Source organism: Azolla caroliniana, unplaced genomic scaffold (genome assembly GCF_043228905.1).
Source record: "Azolla caroliniana isolate FFs.n. ecotype wild unplaced genomic scaffold, voAzoCaro1.0.p SCAF_1, whole genome shotgun sequence".
NCBI classification, from domain to species: domain Eukaryota; kingdom Viridiplantae; phylum Streptophyta; class Polypodiopsida; order Salviniales; family Salviniaceae; genus Azolla; species Azolla caroliniana.
The window spans coordinates 29,812,784-29,833,011 of record NW_028230436.1 but is presented as its reverse complement, the minus strand read 5'-3'; the positions used below and the strand labels follow the sequence as shown (position 1 = coordinate 29,833,011).

The 20,228-nt window shown below is 37.5% G+C and overlaps 3 protein-coding genes across 3 annotated transcripts in view; 2 read left to right on the top strand and 1 right to left on the bottom strand.

Annotated features, from left to right (window-relative positions):
- The window catches only part of LOC147869566 (Plastid-lipid associated protein PAP / fibrillin family protein), a 91,760-nt gene that overhangs the window by 45,790 nt on the left and 25,742 nt on the right, over positions 1–20,228 (bottom strand). The gene's annotated exons all lie outside the window — the stretch shown is intronic.
- On the top strand, positions 4,240–5,284 carry PSAN (photosystem I reaction center subunit PSI-N, chloroplast, putative / PSI-N, putative (PSAN)). Its single transcript, XM_087330838.1, has 3 exons — positions 4,240–4,582; positions 4,704–4,829; positions 5,044–5,284. Exons 1-3 carry the CDS (start codon positions 4,328–4,330, stop codon positions 5,131–5,133), a joined length of 471 nt encoding a protein of 156 aa, XP_087186964.1. The 5' UTR covers positions 4,240–4,327; the 3' UTR covers positions 5,134–5,284.
- LOC147869572 (brefeldin A-inhibited guanine nucleotide-exchange protein 3-like) lies at positions 9,271–18,839 on the top strand. Its single transcript, XM_087330837.1, has 11 exons — positions 9,271–10,656; positions 10,755–11,072; positions 11,168–11,495; positions 12,121–12,543; positions 12,987–13,279; positions 13,378–13,651; positions 14,428–14,924; positions 15,030–15,351; positions 15,479–15,818; positions 17,035–17,708; positions 17,791–18,839. Exons 1-11 carry the CDS (start codon positions 9,296–9,298, stop codon positions 18,400–18,402), a joined length of 5,442 nt encoding a protein of 1,813 aa, XP_087186963.1. The 5' UTR covers positions 9,271–9,295; the 3' UTR covers positions 18,403–18,839.

The following is a 20,228-nucleotide window of genomic DNA, read 5'->3' as shown; positions in this document are numbered from 1 at the left end:
GGTGGTGGTGGTGGTGGTGGTAGTTATTGTAGGTCCTGAGATTTTTGAGGTACTGCTTGGAAAGGAGACATTTACATACATCCTACCGCCTGCCACTCATTCTTCTGGTCTGAGACAGACACAGACACAGAGGAGAGAGAGAGAGAGAGAGAGAGAGAGACAAGTGGGGAGGTGGGCTGGTTGATTTTCCAAAAGTCCTTTTGTATCTTTCTTATTCCTGTTTAACTTCAAAACTTGGTAAATCAAGAGTATCATCAACAAACACACACACACAAACAAACAAACAAAACAAGGGCATCCGAATAGCATAAAGACCGTCATGAGAAGAAGAGGCATCACTCGGACGATCGGCGTCGGAGAGAGACCCCACATCTATCTCTACATACATACCACACTCTACACACACACACATATGTATATATATACATTCAACCAACTCCTAATGCAAATGGACATGTGCATTATAGCACGTGCAATATTACTTTGCGTCATACATGCTAAAAAGCATAGGCCTAATGCATATGTTAGTCAATAATTCCATGTCGGTCGTATAAACCTCGAGCTCATTATACATATGTCTAGTATTCCACTAGGCTTAGGCTTACAAAACCTTCCACTAGAAATCGGCAATAGCTCGGCTCAAGCCTTAACCGAACCCTTAAACCGTTTTAAATTAGTTTGGCGGTTGGTTCGGTTTAGGCTTGAGCTTCCTTAACCAAATTTAGCTCGGTTTGGGATGGCTCGAGCCAAACCGGTTTATGAATTATTGTTGAAACCAAATTTGTTGCTAATTCCAACCTTCTACTATGGTGTGAACCATAACCTTTCTCAACATGACATGTTGTTGCCTCATTGGAGTGCCATTTACCAAGTTCACCAATTGAAGTGCTTTAAGCTTTTTTTTCTTTGTTTTACAATGGCTGATAGGTATTGTTGTACCAATTCGAGTATATGATCTCTTAGCAGACAATGCACTTCGAAGTTCAATTAGTTGCTCTTGAACATTGTTTTTGTCCTTCCAAAAAGTCTCCATCTCCTCAAAGATGAGAACCTCCAAAAGGGTTTGAGTTTTGTCTCAACTAATGGGCAAAGCATGTATGTAGGATAGTTTATTTGTGGTTGTTAGTTGACTTTGTTCTCACTAAAGTCTACAAATTTAAGGGTTCATTTTCAATAGCCAAAATAGGCATGATATTCCCTATACCAATATTGTCATAATGTGCTTTGAACCAATTATATCAAGAGAGATCATGAGACTAGATGAACCTAGTGTATTGGGAGGGAGAGAGAGAGTGTGTGTGTGGATGAACTTGCTTGAATATAAGCATGTTTTTTATGTTAATACCAACACTATAGTGTTGCAAAACTAAAAATGGAAGTGTTTGTAACCTTTAAAAACTTTGAGATTTGAAAAATTAGACACGTGTATAATTTAGAATAGAATATAGAAAGGTACATTAAAATGAAAACAAAGAGAGAGAGAGAGAGAGAGAGAGAGAGAGAGAGAGAGAGAGATGTTTTGTGTTCGATGCATGGAGTCAAAGCATGTCTACGAAAGTTGAAGGGAGTACTAATGTGACAAATTTCTTTATTCGAGCAAATGGAAGTTCTTTCCTCATTGGAGTGTTCATCTTGCTTATTGGAAATTCAGCATTTTCCAGTATTGTTATTGGGCGATCATACTCCATTCTGACACCCATTTGTAAGTAGAGTTTTTCACACACATTTATTAATATAATTGGGTGTTTTCATATACACATATATATATAGTGAAATAGAGAGAGAGAGAGAGAGAGAGAGAGAGCATGTGTATCTGTGTTATTGTTTGATGATCCCCATGGAGTATCGCAACAAGTAATTAGGTCGAAGGAAACATTATATTGGCATATCTTGCAACTTAGCTCTACATGCACCGAGCCCTAGGATGAACTATCTTTATCTTACGACACTTTAGGGGGGAGGCAGAGAGAATATTGTATTTGCAAATATTATTAACATATCATAACAAGGTCAATGTGCAATTGCTCCAATTGACATGGAAGCTATGAGTTGGTGATCCCATCTTTTATATTTTTGGATTCATATGCTTGGGGAATTACTATTGGCGAGCACGTAGTTGGTGAGGTTCTTAATATGAGAATTGGGGTTTTTCTTTACATGGAGGTAATGTTGGTGATTGTTATTAGTGAACTTCTAGGTTTTTGCCTTTTCCCTTCATGACTTCTACATGATACATCTAGAACTATGGATGACCCATCCAAACACTTGAAGTTTATTTTCCTAATGTGATAAGTTTCCAAATTAACATTTGAAATGCAATAGCAAACTCATTAGCATAACATGGATTGATCTTCTTGTCGACGAGCTTCCTCAAAATTAAAGTCGTTGTTAGAGTTAATCAAGTTATAGAGTACAACCCTTATTGTGACCTATGCATGTTTTTTTTTTTTTTTCAAAACAAATTATCATTCCTTAGTTATAAGAGGAAGGTCATAACGGTTACATCATAGAAAGTATTTTTTTCCCAAGCCCGTCTTGTGTAGACAACGGTTGAGGAAACTACCTACCTATACATGCTCTCTTGTGTAATATGGTTATATAATAACAAGTTCTATCGTAGCATAATTGGTTCATTAAATAAATTTGAAGTTTAATGTAGCCCACGGTTAAATGAGTGTGTTCCATGATTGCTTATTCACTAACACTTAATTGATTTTGTATTACCTATATTCTGCAAATGATTAAATATGCTGGATGACTTGATATGTCAGGAAAATTACATAACACCCCAATTCATCTTCAATTTTCATTGATTCCTCAAATGGCTCTAATAAATCCCTCGAGAGGGAAGTGGACCAATTAACCACATAAATGCTCAAATAGTACATGTTAAATTTTGTGAGTTGATTAACTTGAAGGCATTTGTGGAGATAATGTGGCATTTGCAATGTTAGATTTATTTTTTGTATAAAAACTAAAATAAACAAAAAAATCCGCCTCCAAAAAGATAAAGTAAATGAAGTAAGAGCAATTCTTTTAAGAATAGTAAGATGGAACTACTTCAAGGTTGCATTTCAATCAAGTAAATAAATAGTTAGATGGAACTACTTCAAGGTTGCATTTCAATCAAGTAAATAAACCCCTCGTACTTTTATGTCTTTCACGTGATAGAATAAGCTACTCCATAATTGTTAAGCAACAACAAATGAAGCTACATTAGAAGAGTGCAAGTTCTACCAAGATAAGAACTTTGCCCTCACGCATCAATGTTGTTGTCAACAAAACAATAACAAATGTAGGGGAAGCTCAGAAAATGATGTAATAAATATGAGTACAATGTGTGGCATGAATTATAAGACCATGTACCATAATATGAATTGTAGTATACATGCAACTTTATATTTTATAAGCCATAACATTAACTTCGTCTCGTATTAAGTTCTAATTTGTAATAGTCAGTACTTACCCAACATTAGGGCCTATCCATATACATAGTTATATTTTCCAATCGCAGTCAATTTTGTTGTTTTTGGCTAAGTTCCATTATATGGTGCAATTCTTAATAACCACAACTTTTTATGAGGTTCGAGTGTCTTCTTTTCTAACAAACTGTCCAACCAGTTATTATCATTGACAAAAAACAATAAATTTGGGTTTTGTGCCAAAAATGTAGGGTGGCTACAATGTATGAGTCAAGTTTGAGGTCACGAAGAGAATTCCATGTTTGAGTGACACAAAACTCATCGGCTTTCCAATATACCTAGACACGTCTTCTTTATTTCTCAAAAGACACTCAAAGTTCTCTTTATCTCCAAGCATGCCCAAGGTCAGTCCTTGCTTGGCCAATTATCTTCAGAGCTGCCAAGCCCCCTCACAAATCCTGCCAATAGAGAAAAGCACGATGACCCACCCTTTCTACTCTCGATAATGAGAGCCACGACGGTGTGGGCATCAACCGGTAATGCGTGGTAAGCCGAAGTTTCACGTCTGAAAGGGTAGAGTTTGTCCTAGGAACATGTGTGTGTGTGTGTGTGTGTGTAGCTTCTCTTTTTTGACCATTTTGTGGAGATTGTGTAAGGAAGGAACACTTTTGTGGATGGATGATGGATGTGGATCTTATCAGCACTATATCCTTATCCTGTAAGGTTAACAATCCTCCAATAGGAGTCATCCTTCCCTGCTCACCTGGGCAATTGCAATATGCAGCACACACAGTAAATTAAAGCTCACACCAAATCTAGAAGCTAAGCCATCTCCACAAAAAACCCAGAAAGCACAGAGCCTTAGTTGTGTTGAGTTAACCAAGAAGACAGAGTAAGTACTAGCCATGGCAGCTGCATCCTCCAGCCTCTTCTTCGGTGCGAGCGTTTCTCCGGCCGGGAATTCATGCTCCGCCGGCCCCAGCACCCCTGCCAGGCCCGCGGTGATGTGCAGTTTGCCTTCCGCTGGGGCTGGTGTGAAACGGCGAGAGGCGATCACGAGGCTCGCGTCCACACTGTTGGCAGCCGGACTCGTGCTAGGCTCCGATAGCGCCAAGGCTACCCTTGTCGAAGACCTCCTCGCAAAGTCGGCTGCAAACAAGGTATCAATTTTGTACATGATGCACCCCCATTGTTGTCACCATCTTAACTAATACATTCCTTAATGGCAGATCTTATATTTTAAGGTTGTCTCAAATTATGTCTTTTTATTATTATACCTAGGAGCTTAATGACAAGAAGAGACTTGCCACAAGCTACGCCAACATTGCCCGTGCCTACACCGTTGCCAACGGCACTTGCAAATTCCCTGAGAACTTCACCGGTTGCCAAGACTTGGCCAAGAAGAAGGTATCAGAGTCTTTTACAGTTAAATGAACTTCATTATAATTTCTACCTTCTCCTATGTATGTATGTATGCATGCATGCAGGTATATATGTATGTATGTATGTATGTATTTATGTATGTTTGTTTGTGTATAATACCAGGAAAATGATGTTGGGTTGCGACCAAAACCCATCATTATTGCTATGCAATTTGGTTTTTATATTTCTGATCTTGCAGGATGTGCCCTTCCTTTCTGACGACTTGAAGCTGGAATGTGAGGGTAAGGAGAAGTTCAAGTGTGGTTCTAATGTCTTCTGGAAGTGGTAGATGGGGATGGATCCCATCCCATCATTGAGCTCGGCAAATTATTAGACCATTCGTTGCTGACTCTGTCGTGATGTTGCTCGACTCTTGTCTTCTAAATGTATATCATATTCTTGATCATGAAAGAGGGATGTACCATCATCCCCATCCTCAACATTGCTCTTGTTTTGTTTTGTTTTTTATCTCTATAATGATGGGCCATGTATGTTTAAAAATGATTGCTGTCAGCTTAATCCCACTATATGTAAAGTCCAAATCACATCAGCATGGCAATTGTTTTATCGTAGCATATGATGAGGAAGGTACGAAGTGTAATGATCATCAATAAACAAGCATTCATGAAAAGTATCAGAGCTAATCTTCATTTTTCATAATGTTGATTGGGGCAATGGGTTCATTTTTTATTGAATATAAAGCTTCATTACATGACCATCAATTCTTGGATGCTTGAATGTTGGTCCACAATCCAGAAACATTGAGGCCTGTTGGAACATTGATCTAGAGTTTAACTGGTGCATATGAGCTACCAAGTATTGCATTCTTCTTGCAGCATTGGTACAAGTCTACATTCTAAATCCTAGACACGAGTATGTTAAAATGGACGCACGAGGTCTTCTTCACTCAAACTAGATAGCTCAAGCTTGGGGGCATTCGACAGCCATATGCTTATGACTTGCTTAAAGGATGATCAATCAGCTGAAGTATTATATATAGTATTCTCGTAACCACATATATATACATGAGTGCATAACACTGAATACATTTACTCTTGTTAATTGTAATATTGTTTGCAAGTATAACATTTAGGTGAAGAACTCTGAAATATGCCCGAGCTCTTCTCAATCTTCTTGAATGCATTTCCATCTTTGTTATGTTCCCTAATGCTTGTGGACAACAGTTGAAAAAGATCCAAATGGGGCGAATTGACATAGAATTGCATTTTATATCATAATGACGTTCTATTAGTAAAAAGAAGAGATAGATCTTCCTCTTATTGATTCAACCTTTGGATTCTTTTGCATTGCTAGAGTACAATAGCTTGTATGGAACTCTTTACCATATTTGGAACCCAAATGGAATGCCCAATCGGTAAATGTATTGATATTCTCTATGGGGTCATTTCCTTGTTGGTCCATATTATCATTCCTCCGCAAGGTTCATCCACGGAGGGTGAGTCCAGGACTCTAAGATCATAGTAGAAATTGTAGTCGATGGACAATGGGTTAATATTAATGTACTTCCTATTGTTGGTTCGAAGGGAAACTACAAGGATGGCCGCCATCAAAAGTACACCTAATAATTTATTCAGAGTATTTGGAACACAAGAAAAATATACCACTCATGTGATATTTCCAAAGGAGTTGAGAGCCAAAATGTATTCATCACAAAGCCTAAGATTTAGGTTCAAGAAAGATTCTACCAAAAAAAGATTATGCAAAGTAGATCTTATTATTTTCAAGGAGCTTCTTTGAGTAGCACATATAAATGTTGAGAATGTCCAATGATGGCAAATGAGGGAAATAATGAAAACTTAGGGGTAGTTGGGAAGATGCATGAAACCTTGGGATGTGTATCTTAGAAGCTTTCTCTCTATTTTTACTCAAAACAAGTATGTTTCTATGCATAGAGAAGTCAATTTTGAGCATATGGTGTTCTTCAAATGTTGGAATAGCTTGAGGAAGTAAGGATTTTGAAACACTTCATGATTGGTTTTGGCATTCTCCATGTGCTTTACCATTTTGGCATTTCCTCCATTTTCAAATACCATTGCATTTGAGAGGGAATATATGCAAACCTATCTCAATCCCACTAGATCTAAATATGAAGTTGTGAATAGAGTTTTCACCCACTATCCACATTGTAAGCAATTTATTGACAACCTTATGTATTTGATTGGAACACATGTGACCTTAACTATATAAGGTAATTGCTTGTCTAGTTCATGAAAATACTACATGAGACATACTTGATTTGTGCTCAAAGAGTCTTGTCATACATCAAAGGATGGTTGTTAAGTATCCGTTGTATGCTTTGTGTCACGATCGAAGACAAGAAGATAATAAAAAGCAAGAATACAAGCATTTGTATTACTTGGAGAGTAGATGACAAGGGTGTTGAAGATTGGCATTGAAGCATGATGATTCAATTCAAAGCAAATCTTCATTACATGATATTGCACGGTGGTGTGATGGTTAAAGTGGAAAACTTTTGTTTGAAGGTTATAGGTTCGATTCTTGATATTGGTGGTTCGATGGCATAGAGATTGGCATTTGCACGTGGTAGAACTTATGAATAATATATTGTGGCCCCATAATTGGGCAAATACTACAAAACCCAACTTGTAAGGCAATAAATTGGCTCCTCTCGAGGGATGGTTCTCTATATTCGATCTCTCTTTAAGTCTATGAATAATACATTGTGTCCCCATAATTGGATAAAGACTACGAAACCCAACTTGTAAGGAAATGAATTGGCTCCTCTTGAGGGATTCTCATCCTCTATATTCAATTTCTCTTTGAGTCTCTCGTCCATAGTGGAATTGTATTAAGTGCTTTACCCTTCTATTGGTTATTTGCACGACATGATCATCACAAACCGTGGTTTGGTCGACAACATATCTCTCATTTACTTATCATGTTTAATGTTAACTATGTAAGTGCTCAAGAGAACCATTGCGTTCAATAATTAAGTGATGGACGCTGTATAGATAATGTAGTTCATCTCCTAATGTTAATCTAGTCATAGTAGGTTAAAAAGTTATTGCTGTAAGTGTCAGATAACATGCTCGTGAACTAGAACAATTTGTAGGTGAACTATAATGGTTCCGCCTTGCAAAAGTTCCTATATGGACAATCTTGCAAGTCCTTCTCTAAAGCACGCATCATAGTAATGGTGATTAAAATTTTGATGATCGGACATTGGTTACACCAACTCCTACTCCCATGGATTGGAGTACAACTTGATTGTTTGTTGGAAAAAACAAGAATACTTGAGTGGACATGATGGGAGTAAACACCTATTGATTGAATCTCGATACAAATGTATCTTCGATGGGTTTGCCATCATGAAGTCTCATCTTCACATGCTCGTATATTTCAAGAAAATAGTAACAATGCTGAAAGTTTGCATAAACTAAAACAAACATGCCCTAATCATATGCAGGATTATTGTTTCAAGTTTCAATGATCTGTAACCCTTTATCCTAGTGTCCTTATTCCACATGTAGCTCCACCTTACCTCTCATACATACCCTTCAAAGGGAAGGTATGTCACAAATTCTCCATCAACCACTCATGTATGTATCCATCCCAATGAACAAGATTTTGGTGCATGATCCCCATGTACTAAACCAAGGAATATACAAAATTTCCTTGACACTTAAAAACACCCCTTCTTAATATTCTATTGCGTGTAAGACAGATGTCCATCCTTACAAATAAAATTCAAACATCAATAGAAGCTTGATGGTGATGGTTTGACGCTAGAATGATGTCTCATTTTGAAAATCATATATGAGGTGGTCTTAAATTTCAGGAAGAGATGAGTTCAGCTAGTAACAACAATAGAAAAAAAAAATATTGCATCCTAATGGGTTCCTCTAGATTCAACACCATTCACTACTAACCAAGAGTCCACATAGTACAACCATAACGCTTAGACGAAAACAACAATCAAAGCTACATATCTAGTAAGAGGAGGAGTATCAACGAGCATCCGTTGCTTGCATGTGAATGATGCCTATGATTACCATGCTTTTTTATTATTCATGTCTTCACGTGAACTTGAAACATTGTAAGAGAATAGCAATGCACACGTTGAGTAGCTATATACATGTGGGGTATCGAAGCATCATCGAAGAATAAGTGCGGTGGTTGCGAGAGTGTCCATGGATGGATGGGCACTTAAAAAACTGAAAGGCAAGGGAAAAACTACGATGAACCGAAAAAACAGAAAATAAAAAGCGCTCACAAAACTCTTTGTACATACATGATACATACATACATACATACATACATACATACATTATGTTCCCAAAATACCCCTCCCCCTTTTTATATTTTTGTTTTTAAAAAATCTTAAAACCAAATCTCTCAGAGTCTCTCTCTCTCTCTCTCTCTCTCAACAATTTCTCATATGTGACAGAAGAACTCCGACGCAGCCAGCCATGGCAGAAGCAGAAGAAGAAGCTCCTCCTCCTCCTCCTCCTCCTCCCTCTGTTCCTCCTTCCCCTTCCCCTTCCCCCGTTCCTTCTTCATTTTCTGCGCCTGTACCGGATCCTCCCGCTCCCACGTCGGCCCCCGTTTCGTCCGTTTCTCCCCTCGCACTTGTCCTGAATCCAGCACTCGAGAAAGTGACAAGAAACGCCACATGGAGGAAGCACTCGAAGCTCGTCCAGGAATGCAAATCCGTGATCGAACGCCTCTCCACACCCCCGCAGCTCTCGCTAGCCCCCCCCACAGAGACGGCAGTTGCTGGAAGCGGGATCGGAAACGGATCGGGATCGGAATCCAATGCGCTTAAAGCACCGGAGTCAAGCTGCATTTTTGATGGATCTCGCTACCTCTCTCCAGACGATGCTGCCTGCGTTCTGCAGCCTTTGATCTCCTCTTGCGAGAGTGGAAACGTGAAGGTAAGTGAAGCTTCACTTGACGCTGTTCAGAAGCTTATTTCTCATGGATTCTTGAGAGGTGAAGTAGATTCAACCACACCTACCATCGTGGAGAATGGTGCAATTGTGGTCAAACTTATGGAAGCTGTATGTAAATGCCATGATCTTGCAGACGATGCCATTGAATTACTAGTCATTAGAACACTTCTTACTGCTGTTACATCTGTCACCTTGAGAATTCATGGAGAAACACTTCTTAAAGCTGTGCGAACCTGCTATAACATCTATCTTGGAAGCAAGGTTGTGGTTAATCAGACGACTGCAAAAGCTTCTCTCATACAGATGCTGGTGATAGTATTCAGAAGAATGGAAGCTGATTCTTCTACTGTTCCTGTTCAGCCTATATTAGTCACAGGTTTAATGGAGACATCAGAAAAAGGCACAGTGTCGGATACCAATATCACTCAGTTTGTACAGAGCTTCATCACGAAAGTAGTGCAAGATATCGAAGTGGTTCTAAATCCATCTCCTGCTTTGAAATCCATGGGACATGATGGAGCTTTTGAGTCTGAAGCAGTAGAAGGCGTTGATCCAACGAACTACTTGGAATCCTCAGATAAAGACATGCTATCTGCTAAGTATTGGGAGATAAGCATGTACAAGAGCGCTCTGGAAGAAAGAAAAGGAGAACTTTCGGAAGTAGATATCGATAAGGTTGATGGTGATAGTGAGGTACAAATTAGTAATAAGCTTCGAAGGGATGCATTTTTGGTCTTCAGGGCACTTTGTAAACTCTCCATGAAGTCTTCATCCCAAGAAGGAGGAGATCCATTATCAATGCGGGGGAAAATTCTCTCTCTAGAATTGCTGAAGATTTTGCTAGAAAATGCTGGCGAGGTTTTTCGCAAAAGTGACAAGTTAGTGAATTTTCGATTGAGCGTGGCTACTTATTCTAAGGAGTATAAAGAATGTGAAGATCAGCTAAATTATGATTCAATCATTCTCTTTTATGCAGGTTTTTGGTGGCAATCAAGCAATACCTTTGCTTATCCTTGTTGAAGAACAGTGCCTCGGCCACATTGAACATTTTCCAGTTGTCGTGCTCAATTTTCATGAGTCTAGTATCAAGGTTCAGACATGGTTTAAAAGCTGAGATTGGTGTATTTTTTCCGATGATTGTTCTCAGAGTGTTGGAAAACGTTGCTCAGGCTAATGTTCAGCAGAAAACAGTGGTTTTGAAGTTTCTGGAGAAACTTTGTCTAGATTCTCAGATCATTGTAGATATATTTGTTAATTATGACTGCGATGTAGATGCATCCAACATTTTTGAGAGGTTGGTATTGTAACTCAAGGTTTGATTAAGCGAAATATACTAATTGATCAGGAACTTAAAATTTGTCATTTCCTTGTCAACTCTCTATATGGCAGGATGGTGAATGGATTGTTGAAGACAGCGCAAGGCATTCCACCTGGAGCAACGACAACTATTACTCCTGTACAAGATGCAACTTTGCAGCTTTCTGCCATGAAGTGTCTTGTAGGTGTCTTAAGATCAATGGGTGACTGGATGAACAAACAACTTCTCATCTCAGATGCAAACCTACATAAGATCCATGAATTTGAAGAAGGTAATGAAAGTTCAGCAGAAGGGGTAGAAGAAACTCATGAGGGGTCAGAGGCTCGCGTTGAACCTGTTGGCGAAACATCAGAAGCCGCAACATTTGAGCAACGCCGTGCCTATAAATTAGAACTTCAAGTAAGTTCTGAAGGATAGTTGATATCAAGTGTAGAGTGTGATTGTCAAGCATAGTTTCTGTTATGTTTTTAGCAATACATGCTTCCAAATTCTAGTTTGATTCCCAATTTCAAGTTGATTGTGGAATGTTGTTAAACATTTTTTGTATAATGTTTTGAGCAATGCCATGTGTATAAATTAGAATGACAAGTAGAACTTTCATGTTCACATTCTAGTTTGATGGGTTTCGTTAAGCATTTTTTTCCTTATGTTTTGGGCAACGTCATGCTTACAAACTAGAAGTTCAAGTGGGTTCTGAAGGGCATCTAGTTCAAAAATGTATTTCAAGTTTGAATTCTGAATGTTTGTCAAGCATCTTTTTCCTTATGTTTTGCTTGTTTATGAATTAGAACTTCAAATAGTTTCTGAAGGCTATCTAGTTTTGATATCGACTTTTGAGTTTGAATCTAGAGTGTTGTCAAGCGTTATGCTTCTTATACTTTAACTGACACCAGATGAGAATCTCAAGTAGGTTCTGAAAGCTAGTTTTGATATTTTGACACATTAGTTTGAGGGTAGAATGTTGTTGTCAAACTTTTCTCTTCTAAAGAATTGTATTTATAACTAAATGTTTACTGTTGTGCAGGAAGGTATCTCACTATTTAACAGAAAACCGCGTAAAGGCATTGATTTTCTGGTAAAGGCCAAGAAGGTTGGAGAGTCACCAGATGAAATAGCAATATTCTTGAAAAATGCAACAGGCTTAAACAAGACGATGATTGGTGATTATCTAGGGGAAAATGAAGAGTTCTCTCTAAGAGTGATGCACTCTTATGTAGATTCATTTAATTTCCAGGGGTTGGAGTTTGATGAAGCTCTGAGGGCATTACTCTTTGGATTTAGGTTACCTGGTGAAGCTCAGAAAATTGATAGAATAATGGAAAAATTTGCTGAAAGATACTGTAAATGCAACCCCAAAGCATTCACTAGTGCCGATACAGCCTATGTGCTTGCTTATTCTGTGGTCTTACTAAATACTGATGCACACAATCCAATGGTAAAAAATAAGGTTAGTAACGGTCTTTCTTCGTAAGTATGAACGTCCTTGGAATTTGGGAGGCCATATTTGGTTAGAGCAATGCATGGATGTGTCTCATTCTCAAAGTAGAACTTGAACATGGATTGCTTTTTGATTAGGTCACAGTTTCTCAACAGTAATGTGAACTTTGAAAATGTTTCTTGATGTAGCTCATATTAGAATAATAATAGAACCAGAGCATCAAATTTAAGGGTGATATCAAAGAATAATTCGAATTTAGCTGCTTATGTGTATCTATATATAATAGGTCAGGTAAACTATAAACTGGCTATGAAGAGAGTTAACCAATAGTTAAAAAGATGTTTGTATGAATGTACATAAGATGCTCATGCATGTGTTTGTTCCAATATTTGTATATAGATTCTATAGGCAATCATTCGTTTATAGTTAAAGTTTTTTCACATGAATTGCAGATGTCCAAGGCAGAGTTTTTTCGTAATAACAGAGGTATTGATGATGGTAAGGATCTGCCTGAGGATTTCTTGGGATCGCTCTATGATCGCATACTGAAGAATGAAATAAAGATTAAAGATGATTCAATTGTTCCTCAAAACAAACAACCAACAAATACAAATAGAATCTTAAATCTGGATGCTATACTTAACATTGTTATTCGGAAACGAGGCGATGAGAAGTTATTAGAAACAAGTGATGATGTTATACGCCATATGCAAGAACAGTTTAAAGCAAAGGCTGGAAAATCAGAGTGAGTAAAATTTGCACAATAATTCATTTTTTGGCATCATATTTAGATAATGATAACTAATTAGCACCCTCTCTAATGGGTTTCTCTTGAATTTGCAGAAGTATATATTATGCTGCAACTGATGTTGAGATCTTAAGGCCTATGGTGGAGGTTTCCTGGGCGCCCATGCTTGCTGCCTTCAGTGTACCTTTGGACCAAAGTGAAGATGAAGTTGTGATCTCTCAGTGTCTTGATGGGTTTCGTGCTGCGGTGCACATCATGGCCGTGATGTGCATGCAAACACAGCGTGATGCATTTTTAACTTCACTAGCTAAGTTCACATCTCTACATTCTGCCGCAGATATAAAACAGAAGAATATTGATGCTATAAAGGTGCGTATGTTAGTGTGGTATTTGTTTATTTTATTAGTGGATCCACAGAAATTTAAATTTACAACTGGAGCAATATTTTGATAAATGAAGCACATACTGTATTCAACATCTTCCAAAACAATTAGGTGTAAATGGATAGACTTTTCTATCCCTATTAAATTGTAGCGCCTTGAGAACTTCTATGTATTATGGACGGATTATGAGCTGTGAGAGAATGAGAAAGTGATTCTTGGACTGTTGTTTGAGTTTATTAAGAGCTCTTATTGCTCACAAGAATTGTACTCTATTCCAATTTTTATACCAGCTATCACCGCGAGGGGTCGTAGCTTGTATTCCCAAGGTATAGTGTTCCTTGTCCCATACTTGTTAGATTCTCTCTCTATGGCAGATCTTATCTGCATCTTATGATGCATGAAACCATTTGGAGTTTGGGTATGAAAAATATAAAAATTGGACACAGCAGGGGATAGATTGAGTTTTGTAGTACACTATACACAGAAAAGCTATCCATAAATGATTAATTGTTACAATGCCAATCCAATGTTGTTTATGTATGCGATGTCCTGAAATGATTCTGTTTGCTAGAGCAATTACACGTTCTTGCTAGAGCATCATCATTCTAATGACATGCAACTAAGACATGGAATTGGGCATCAATATGATGAATGTAGATAGTGGCATTCCAAATGAGTGAAGACCTTCATGACTGAATGAGTGTTGGTGGAATCTGGATTGATGTGATAAGTTCATTTTGTTTTGGATTGATTTATTTCCAGGCTATCATTACGATTGCAGATGAGGATGGAAACTACTTGCAAGAAGCATGGGAACATATTTTGACTTGTGTGTCACGTTTTGAACACCTTCATCTATTAGGTGAAGGTGCCCCTCCTGATGCGACATTCTTTGCAGCACCACAACATGAAGTGGAAAAATCAAAACATGGAGTGAAATCATCTGTACTTCCTGTACTTTGGAAAAAAGGAGCTAGTCGCGCACATCATGCTGGTCCTGCTCGAAGGGGTTCATACGACAGTGCTGGTGTTGGTGGCCAGGCATCAGGTGTTGTCACCACAGAACAGATGAATAACCTTGTTTCCAACCTCAACATGCTTGAACAAATAGAGATGAATCGTATATTTACACGAAGTGTAAATTTAAATAGTGAAGCCATTGTTGATTTTGTGAAGGCATTATGCAAAGTGTCTATGGAGGAGTTAAAATCACCAGCTGATCCCCGAGTCTTTAGCCTTACAAAGATTGTGGAGATTGCGTAAAGAGTCTCACTTTGCCATTTTTTTTTAACTTACTTTTGCATTTCTATTTGATGGAATGATTGGTAGGACATCTGAAACATTTCATGCTTTCATCTCGGCAGGCACTTTAATATGGAACGGATCAGATTGGTCTGGTCACGAATATGGAATGTGCTTTCAGACTTTTTCATTAATGTTGGTTGTGCTGAAAATCTTTCCATTGCCATATTTGCAATGGATTCTTTGAGGCAGCTAGCAATGAAATTTTTGGAACGTGAAGAACTTGCAAACTATAATTTCCAGAATGAATTTATGAAGCCGTTTGTGATTGTCATGCGCAAAAGCAGAGCTGTTGAAATCAGAGAGCTAATCATTCGTTGTGTCTCTCAGATGGTTTTATCTAGAGTAAACAATGTCAAATCGGGCTGGAAAATTATGTTCATGGTAATTTTCTCATAGGTATTTTGGATACCTTTTCCTTTCATCATCTTTTCTTGCTTTTTACTATCCAGCTGTGCATGGATCTAAATTTAGACAGTCAGCTAATCAACTGCCAGATGCTCTTTTCCAGGTTTTTACCACAGCAGCAACAGATGACCATAAAAGTATTGTATTACTGGCCTTTGAGACAATTGAAAAAGTAGTTCGGGAGTATTTTCCCTATATAACTGAGACAGAAACCACCACCTTTACAGATTGTGTAAATTGTCTCATTGCGTTTACAAACAGCAGATTCAATCAGGATGTGAGTTTGAATGCAATTGCATTCTTGAGATTTTGTGCCTTAAAATTAGCTGAAGGCGAGCTTGGTTCTGCTGAAAGAAATAAGGAGAAAGACAAATCTCTTAAATCAGATCCTACTTTCACGGACAAAGATGATCATCTTTATTTTTGGTTTCCTCTCCTTGTTGGTGAGTTTACAATTACTTTCATATCTTTTCTTTCCCTCACTTTTACTTGATAAGTTTTACAGAAGTGATTCCATCATTTTATCAGTTGACATGAGGTTGTGAAGTCATCCAAGCCTATGCTATCAGCCTCATCCCTATAGTTTGTGTTTGTTTTGATACTTCTGGATCTGATATTTTCTGCAATGCTTAAAAACTATCAGTTACTCAAATATGCTATGGATGTAAAAGCATTCAATCATGCAAATGTGTTCTGGTTATTCTAACACATTTTGGAGTAAAAATATATCCGTCAGTGTTTTGGCTCTTCGAAAATTGTTGTTCAATGGGATCAAAGGCTTCTGCAATGTATGATGCCTTGTATCAATCATCATGGACACTAGTGGGATGTATTATCAACTAAAAGAATCTGTGGGACCATTGGTTAGGGAGGGTTGAAAGTTTTATGATTTGGTATTAAAGACTCATGATAGTGAGCAATTTGGATGTAATGTAAGCTTAGGTTGAACCAGGATGCTCAGTATAATGAACCAGTAAACTCCAAAGGCTGTATATAATCTACAAGAAACCATAAATCTAACTTTATCAACTGGCTGGGTATAAATGATATAGAAACTACTTGAGTTAGTAAACGGATAGGTGGAATCATTGGCATTACAAGGTAATTCTGGAGGGTCAAACCTACCAGAGTCTTTAAGGTGGTTGAGAAGAGTAGTCATCAGTGTTTAGAAGAGAATTTAGATAAGAAGCACAATGATAGATGCAATAAGAACTATCATCTTAGAGACCTATAAATACCACTTCAATGGTATAAGATACTTCGCCAGTGAACAGTCTGGAAGGTAAAATGTGAAGACATCCAGGCAAACGAAAGATTTCAAACTTTTTTTATCTGTGAGATTGCATGGCATTATAAAGGTTGTCTATGGGGAAGAGGAATTAACTTTAATAAATGGCTTTGCAGACTATTAAGTAAAGAAGTTATAGTAAATAGATGTATTGAAGCTAGCAATTAGATGTATCCCATGAATCTTCTTCTCCTCATAATGGTGGTATGCTTGAAATAGACCGCATGTCATTCAGTTGCAATTGTATATGGCTTAAGTGTGATTGAAAACACTTAATTTATACACCTTTCACTGCCAGCTAAAATTGTTTATGATTTATACCTTTTGTCTTGTATATTGAAGTGAAGTTTGCTGGTCACAATGGCTTGCAGGTTTGTCAGAATTGAGTTTTGATCCACGACCTGATATTCGGAAAAGTGCTTTAGATATATTGTTTGACACTCTTCGGATTCATGGTCATCTATTTTCCCTAGGGCTATGGGAGCGTGTCTTTGATTCTGTCCTTTTCCCAATTTTTGACTCTGTCCGCAGAGCCATGGATCATTCCTCTCTTCAAAGACTGGAAGATGAAAGTGTGGTTCATCATGATAATGATGTTGAAGTAGATGCATGGCTGTATGAGACATGCACTTTGGCTTTGCAACTTGTGGTTGATCTCTTTGTAAAGTTTTACAAGGTTGTCAATCCACTCGTCGGGAAAATTTTACTGCTACTAACTGGCTTTATAAAGAGGTCACATCAAAGTTTGGCTGCAATTGGTGTTGCAGCTTTTGTCCGAATGATTAACAATGCTGGAACTCTGTTTTCGGATGAAAGATGGATGGAGGTTTTAACAGTCTTGAAAGAGGCTGCAATAGAGACATTACCTGATATTCTAAAGGTTGTACAGAATGCAGAGTCTCAAGTGTCACAGTCAATGCATCGACATGGATTTGGGATAGACTATTCAATAAAAGAAGAGACAACTCAGAACTTTAAGAAAGCTTTACATGTTGCAATTGCTGATATGAAGTCTCGTACAGCAGTGCAGTTACTACTTGTGCAGGTAATCTTGCTAATGATTGATGTTTATTGTCTTGCTGTTTGACTATTTTTTGTGGTCATGACTGGAACATTCTTTCTTGCAGGCTGTCATTGAAATTTACAATTTGCATGGGAGTAGATTAAAAGCAAACCATACCATGTTTTTGCTAGATACATTACGAGCGATTGCAGTGCATTCACACAAAGCCAATGGAGATTCTCAATTACGATTGAAGTTGCAGAAATTACAAATGCTAACTCAATTGCCAGATCCTCCGTTCCTTCGCTTAGAAAACGAGTCTTATCTGGCATACTTAACCATACTACAGAATTTACCATTAGATAAACCGGATCTTTCCGACATTGTAGATTTTGAGAGTAGGCTAGTAGAACTGTGCAAAGATGTCTTACAGGTATATCTGGATACTGCATCAAATTCTGCTCAGTCAAAAATTACACAAAAGCAGCATAATTGGGTAATTCCATTGGGTTCTTCAAGGAGAAGAGAATTAGCGGCTCGAGCTCCCCTAGTTATAGCTACCTTGAAAGCAATTAGTGGTTTAACAGATTCATCATTTGAGAAGTACCTGAGGCAATTTTTTCCTCTACTTGCAAGCTTAATCAGTTGTGAGCATGGCTCAGGAGAAGTGCAGATTGCCTTAAGTGACATGTTTGGCTCTTGGATTGGGCCCATTTTGTTGCGATCGGTATGTTAGCTTCTCCCTGTCAGACAGAAAAATTCAAGTATTTTCCGCACTTTCCACAGCCCAATAATGCTTCATCTTTATAAGAAAGGCTTCTATGGTTGAGACGATAAAAAGCTAAGCACATTCCCAAAAGAAAGCAAAATAAAAGGAAATTCGAATTTTGGGCTTACACTACATGTATGAGTATTTTATGAAGGTATGGGTAGCTCTATACCAATCTAGATAGTTGGAGCAATTGGCCATAACTGAATTTCTTGAGTATTTTATTAGTCATAGATAATCTCTAAACCACTATCTATAGTAAAAGATATCACTAAAAACTCTACATTTGTTTTTTCAGCATTTAAGATGTATCAAATTGTGTTTTGGTGTGGTATATGTTTGTAGAAAGATGATTTGTATGTATTACTTCATTGCATTTGATGCAAATGATTTGTATTTATTCCCTGATGGTGTTTCATACAGACGATTTATTACTTACTGTTATTTGCTGCAAATTATGGTTGTGTTCGATGATTGAAAAATGTTTTTTGATCATCAATGAATTCAAACGGATTTTGCTTTTGAAGCCCTATCCCAACATCGATTGACCATAGATGGTGGTTTTATATACTTTTTGGTGAAACCAAATATTTGAAGAACCCAATATATTAGACTCATTTAACAATTTAAGCGCTGTTAGGATTGCATCAATGAGTGGACTGATTATTCGCGCACATATCTGAATAGAAATTAGTAAAAACATTGATTGTTGAGAACGATCAGTTCAGGTAAGAAGAATTTTGAAATTGGTTGAGCTGTGAAGTTGAGTATTTAGGTTATGACAACTGTGTTACTTGAAGTTAATCGTACACATATAGGTGAAGACCTTAACCGTGCACATATCTGAATACAACATTGATTGTTGAGAATGATCAGTTCAGGTTAGAAGAATTTTGAAATTGGTGTGAGCTGTGTAGTTGTGAGTATTTAGGTTATGACAACTGTGTTACTGGAAGTTAATCGTACACAGATAGGTGAAGACCTAAACACTTGAATTCAACCTTCAAGATTTTTTCAAGGATGAAGTTTGGAATTGCAAAACTAGGGGCCATGTGCAATCTTTTGATAGATATATGTGATGTGAACTTTTCTTTGGTGTCAGGTTTGGGAAGCGGAAGATTGTCATATAGATTGTAAGATTGTTTAAGAATGTTAAGAAAGTTTGAGCTCTTGCATATCAATTTGAATATCTAGCGTAAAGTACATATTTTTGTTGAGCTTTTATGTTTTGGATTGTCATCTATTGAAATTAAAAGATGGTGCGTTTGCCTGAATGTATTTTAGAGTCTGAAGTTAATTATCATCTTTGATGTGAGTTTAAAGTATTTGCATGCAAAGACAACCTTCACAGCAGCCAAATCAACCAGTTAAAATATCTTCAGGTGTCCAATATAATCACAAAAGTCTTCAGTTTCAAATGTGTCAATCAATCAATCGTTCTCATGAAATCTGTATGTCCAAATTTGTCACACAGATATTATTGCTTTAAGAACTTGCTATCTCCGTAGGCCAGGAACCATCGTATAGACCATCATAAATCTCTCATTTTGTTAATGAACTTTTTAAGATTAAATAGCATCTTTTAGCTATTTTATAACATACTATGCTAGAAACGTACTAATTTCATTAACAATTCACTCCATAAGGCTTTTTCATGTCTAGTATGTATCTGGGCAATGTGAAATAGCATCTTGTAAATCTTGTCTCGTGATTTCAGTGATTCAAAACTGATTATACTAATTCACCCTCACATACATCACATGCTATCCTAAAAAGTCCTACCGACCCTTATT